Raw genomic sequence first — 5000 nt, 5'->3', positions numbered from 1 at the left:
CGATGCAATTGTTATCTCTGATCATGCTCCAATTTCAATAGATTTACTCTTTAAAAACCTGACAACCGTGCGTGTGGCGACTAAATATACGATTACTTTTCAATGAGGACTTTGTAGATTTTGTTTCGCGTCAAATAGATTTTTTTGTGCTCTTTTAAAAGACTACAGGGATGACGGCCTCTGTACTCTGGGAGGCGCTGAAGGCATACATCAGAGGGGAGAGAATATGCTATACAAGTTATGAGAAAAAAACTCAGGCAGAATAAATTGACTAGTTTGACACAACACATATCTCTGTTAGATAACGTGTACTCTAACTCTCAAAACCCAGACATTTTTAAGGAAAGGCTCTCTCTACAGGCAGAACTTGATGTCCTTGCGACAGACCGTGCTACTGAAAAAAATACTTCGTTCAAGATCTCAGTTTTATGAACATGGCGATAGAGCTGGTAAACTATAAACTCATCAACTACGCCAGATATCGGTATCCCATTATATTCCGCATATGCGTCCCTCTATTCATCTTCTCATTGTTCTACGCCTGAGCGTGCTAATTTTTTTGCCAATCTAGACATCCCCTCGGTTGTGGTAGTTAGAGAGACGAATTACAGCTGCGGAAATTAAATGTTGCAGCATTATCACTACAAATCAGAAAATCCCCGGAACCAGATGGCTAATGTCCCGAATTTAAAAAAAATGTTTGGAATAAATTAGCCCCCCCATTATTGGACATGTACATTGAATCATGTAAATCTGGCCGCCTCCCGCAAACGCTGAACTCAGCTTCAATTTCTTTCCTTTTGAAAAAAGGCAAGGACCCTTTGTCATGCACTTCGTATAACTTCATGTCATTAAATTATTATCAAAACTGCTGGCTTTACAGCTGGATACTATTCTCCCTCCTATTAATAATGCAGATCAAACTGGGTTCATTCAGAATAGGCACTCCTTTTCTAATATTTGTCGTCTTTTCAATTTATAGTATAAAGTGTGCCTACTCTTAACAGTGTTAGTCTGTTTTCTCAAATAGTTCGTGTTTTTTGTATTTTCATACCTACGTGTGAAGTCCAGGGGCCGTACTTAGCAAGCTTCTTAGAGTGCCATTTTACACTTAAGTGCTGAGAATTTGCGAAATTTAGTCCTATTCGCAAACTTAAGAATAAAAGCTTTTTATCAACGTTCTTAAGTCTAAGAATCACTCCTACTCTCCACGATATTTAAGAGACCTTCAGAGGTGTCTTAAGTGGTTAGGAGTTGCCAGCAGGGGATGGCACTGAGGCGAGAGAGACGTGCGCGAACGTTCAGGGAACGGAACAATGTTTTTTTTTTTTTTGATGACGAGCAGCTGATCAAACGGTATCGTTTAGACAGAGCGGATATTATTTTTGTCACAGATTTAATACTTTTCGATTCCTTGTTGATTTCTGCATGTGTCTGCAGTGGGCTAGTATATATAGAGCCACCCACACCAGTTTCAAATTAGTTGCCTAATTAATGAATTGGAAAGAAAATGTTATGACAGTAGCGTATGTGTGTGGCCGTGAGGTGAGTGACGTCAGTGAGTGTGTGGGCGATAGAAGAGAGGGAGCGGTAGCGTGAGTGCCGGCGGGGACTAGTTTGTTTTGTATTATTTTGTAGTTTATTGTCAAAATATACACTCCCATTGTCCACTTAAATATTTCCAAGATGTTTCTTTATTCTTAGACAACGGATTCCCTTCCGTGATTGGTCATTTCTATGGACACAGAAATGACGTCACCTAAAATTCCGTTTACGGCACATAGTAACGTCGTAATTCAGCTCTGAGTGTGACACTTAAGATTCAGTCCTACACTTCGCTGAAAGTGTGAGTAAGACGCTTGATAACTAACTTTTAAGTGCAGCTTTCAGCGAAGAATGTATTTACTCTTAAGTCAACTCTTAGCAGACTTCTTAGGAGTAATTCTAAGAAGCTTGATAAGTACGGCCCCAGGTATCCATGCACACTCTCTAATGCGACTATTGGTCATACGCCATGTGCCTCCCGTACACTGGGGAGCGCTTATTTCATTTTAGCGCGAATAAAAGAATTCCTTTTCCGGTTGACCTATGACGTCAAAACTAGCCATCTGTGGATCCTTACAACTTTTAAGTGATGTCTGCTGTTAGTATTTCTGATTCCGATTCAGAATATTGGCACATATTACAAATATTATGTCTCTAATGGCTATGCTGATGTTAAATAGCAGACAGCATCAAGAAATGATCTTGGATTGTGCTACGAACATGGCGCGACTGCCAAAAATGTAACGGGGCAGATGCAGGTTCAAAGCAAAGAAAGACATGTGGCAGAGTTTTTTCGAAGACATTTTTTAACAAGAGACATGGAAACAAAACCTTTAAATTTTTCTGAGATTATTCAAAAGGCTCTTTGGATTGATGGAGGGAGTTTTAAATCAGAGGGAAAAGACCGTTTGTGCCCCGACTGATACTGTTCCAGATGAAGTTTGCTATTGTTCTGGACTATCCCGTTGTGTAGAATACAAAATTATTGTTAATCAGTTTGGAGTGCACAAATGCAGCATGAGGAGGTGTGTGTACACTTTAATTTTTGCCTTTAATTTACCTGCTTCATTGACTTTCATCTTGAATTAAGCCAGCATTTTACATTTCTTTAACTACCTTCCTAAATGAATATTTTATTTTAATTTGTGAAAAAAAAAGTATCCTCTTCATTACAGTGGTTACGACATTTTCATTGAATGGTATCTGCTTCAGAGTTGTATCCCGCGCATTGAGACTGGTGTATGCCTGATTACGAAGGGTCCTCTACGGTCACACACACCTCCTCGAAAGATCAGGGGCCGTACTTATCAAGCTTCTTAGAATTACTCCTAAGAAGTCTGCTAAGAGTTGACTTAAGAGTAAATAAATTCTTCGCTGAAAGCTGCACTTAAAAGTTAGTTATCAAGCGTCTTACTCACACTTTCAGCGAAGTGTAGGACTGAATCTTAAGTGTCACACTCAGAGCTGAATTACGACATATGTGCCGTAAACTGAATTTTAGGTGACGTCATTTCTGTGTCCATAGAAATGACCAATCACGGAAGGGAATCCCTTGTCTAAGAATAAAGAAATATCTTAGAAATATTTAAGTGGACAATGGGAGTGTATATTTTGACAATGAACTACAAAATAATACAAAACAAACAATATTGGCAATGAATCAAAAATAAATGTTTCCTTTTTGTTGCACCTTTCCTGCTTCCTGCTCCCAGACCATAACAAAGAGGCAGGGGAGACACTTCTCCAGGATGTATGCTCGGGGCAACACCCTTCACTTTACCCGGCAGTGGGTCTCCACAGCGGACGACTTTAGAGTGAATGATGAGTCCGGCGATTAGTTGCAAATCTTGCTTTATTGATTGCTTGCACACAGCCAATCCAACACAAAATAAACTAGTCCCCGCTCGCACTCACAATACCGCTCCCTCTCTTCTCTCGCCCACACACTCACTGACGTCACTCACCTCACATGCTGTAACCTAGCGTATGTGTGTGCCACACACGTACGCTACTCTCATAACATTTTCTTTCCAATTCATTAATTAGGCATTTGAAACTGGTGTGGGTGGCTCTATATATACTAGCCCACTGCAGCCACATGCAGAAATCAACAAGGAATCGAAAATTATTAAATCTGTGACAAAAATAATACCTGCTCTGTCTAAACGATACCGTTTGATCAGCTGCTCGTCATCAAACAAAGATGAACGTTCGCGCACGTCTCTCGCCTCAGTACCATCCCCTGCTGGCAACTCCTAACCACTTAAGACACCTCTGAAGGTCTCTTAAATATTGTGGAGAGTAGGAGTGATTCTTAGACTTAAGAACGTTGATAAAAAGCTTTTATTCTTAAGTTTGAGAGTAGGACTAAATTTCGCAAATTTTCAGGACTTAAGTGTAAAATGGCACTCTAAGAAGCTTGATAAGTACGGCCCCAGGTTTCCAACCACATAATCTAGGTGTGTTAGTCCGACTTTTCAAAAGCCAAACACGGTCGGATTAAGGTGTTTCCAAGGTGTTTAATTGTATTTCTGGACTGCATATGTCAAAAACCCAATTAACAAATGTTTAAAAAAAACAAAACTATCTGTGTGCATGTAGCTGCAGTTTGCAGTAGCGTAGAACTGCGCCGCATCCTATAGAGTACGGTTTATGGTACAGTATTTCTCAAATATCACAAGGGGCAAGATATTACTACATATGGCTCTCTGTATGATGCAATGTACTGCAAACTACAGTACAACACCAGACACATTTTAATTAAAATAACTGACAATGTCCACCAGTGTTTGTAAAAAAATATATATTTTGATACTGCTCTTGTACTGGATCACATTAGATTGTGTAAAGGTAATATGTGAAAGTCCAGTCCATTGGAGTTCAGTTTTTTCTTGCCCTGATGTGGGATCTAAAGCGAGCATGTCGTTGTGGCTTTTGCAGCCCTTGTGATAAAGGGCTATATAAATACACTTTGATTGATTGATTGACATCGTACATATTCTAATGTGACTTGTTCACCTACCAGTGAACAAGACAAGCTCCTCCATTCAGGCGACATTCATGGATGAAGCGGATGCACTCTTTAAAATGTTGCAACCTGTAAAACAAATCAACACACACAAAATAATGACTGTACTACTCATGAAATATGCTACTTGTCGGAGTTGCTTAAAAGGTTGTAAAACAAAAAATATATTTTAAAAAATTATAGGAATTGAGAAAAGGCATGTTGAATTGAAACTACAAGAATGTGGCCCACACTTTCTGTTTGTGGCTTGATGAATTGGGATCTGATACAAGCCTAATATGCAAATGACTCATATAAGGTAAAGTGCCTTATGATAAATAAGCTACTTTTTTAAATAAATGGATGTGCCAGGTTCGGTCCAACAGTTCTGCTCATGCAGAGACTGTGTGGGAAACCACAAAGAAGGTAAATGTCATGTCTAGGTACG

The 5000-nt window shown here is 39.4% G+C and overlaps 1 protein-coding gene across 3 annotated transcripts in view; it reads right to left on the bottom strand.

The window, feature by feature from the left end:
• The window catches only part of dusp22a (dual specificity phosphatase 22a), a 33464-nt gene that overhangs the window by 18365 nt on the left and 10099 nt on the right, over positions 1-5000 (bottom strand). For 2 of the 3 annotated variants that reach the window (XM_062027073.1, XM_062027082.1), the window contains exon 5: positions 4568-4642. The exons of the other annotated variant lie outside the window; for it this stretch is intronic. In XM_062027073.1, coding sequence (XP_061883057.1) covers positions 4568-4642 — 75 coding nt within the window. The remainder of the gene's footprint in view (positions 1-4567; positions 4643-5000) is intronic. 3 annotated transcript variants of the gene reach the window in all.

This window comes from Entelurus aequoreus, linkage group LG02 (assembly GCF_033978785.1).
Source record: "Entelurus aequoreus isolate RoL-2023_Sb linkage group LG02, RoL_Eaeq_v1.1, whole genome shotgun sequence".
NCBI classification, from domain to species: domain Eukaryota; kingdom Metazoa; phylum Chordata; class Actinopteri; order Syngnathiformes; family Syngnathidae; genus Entelurus; species Entelurus aequoreus.
This window is presented reverse-complemented; position numbering and strand designations above follow the sequence as displayed.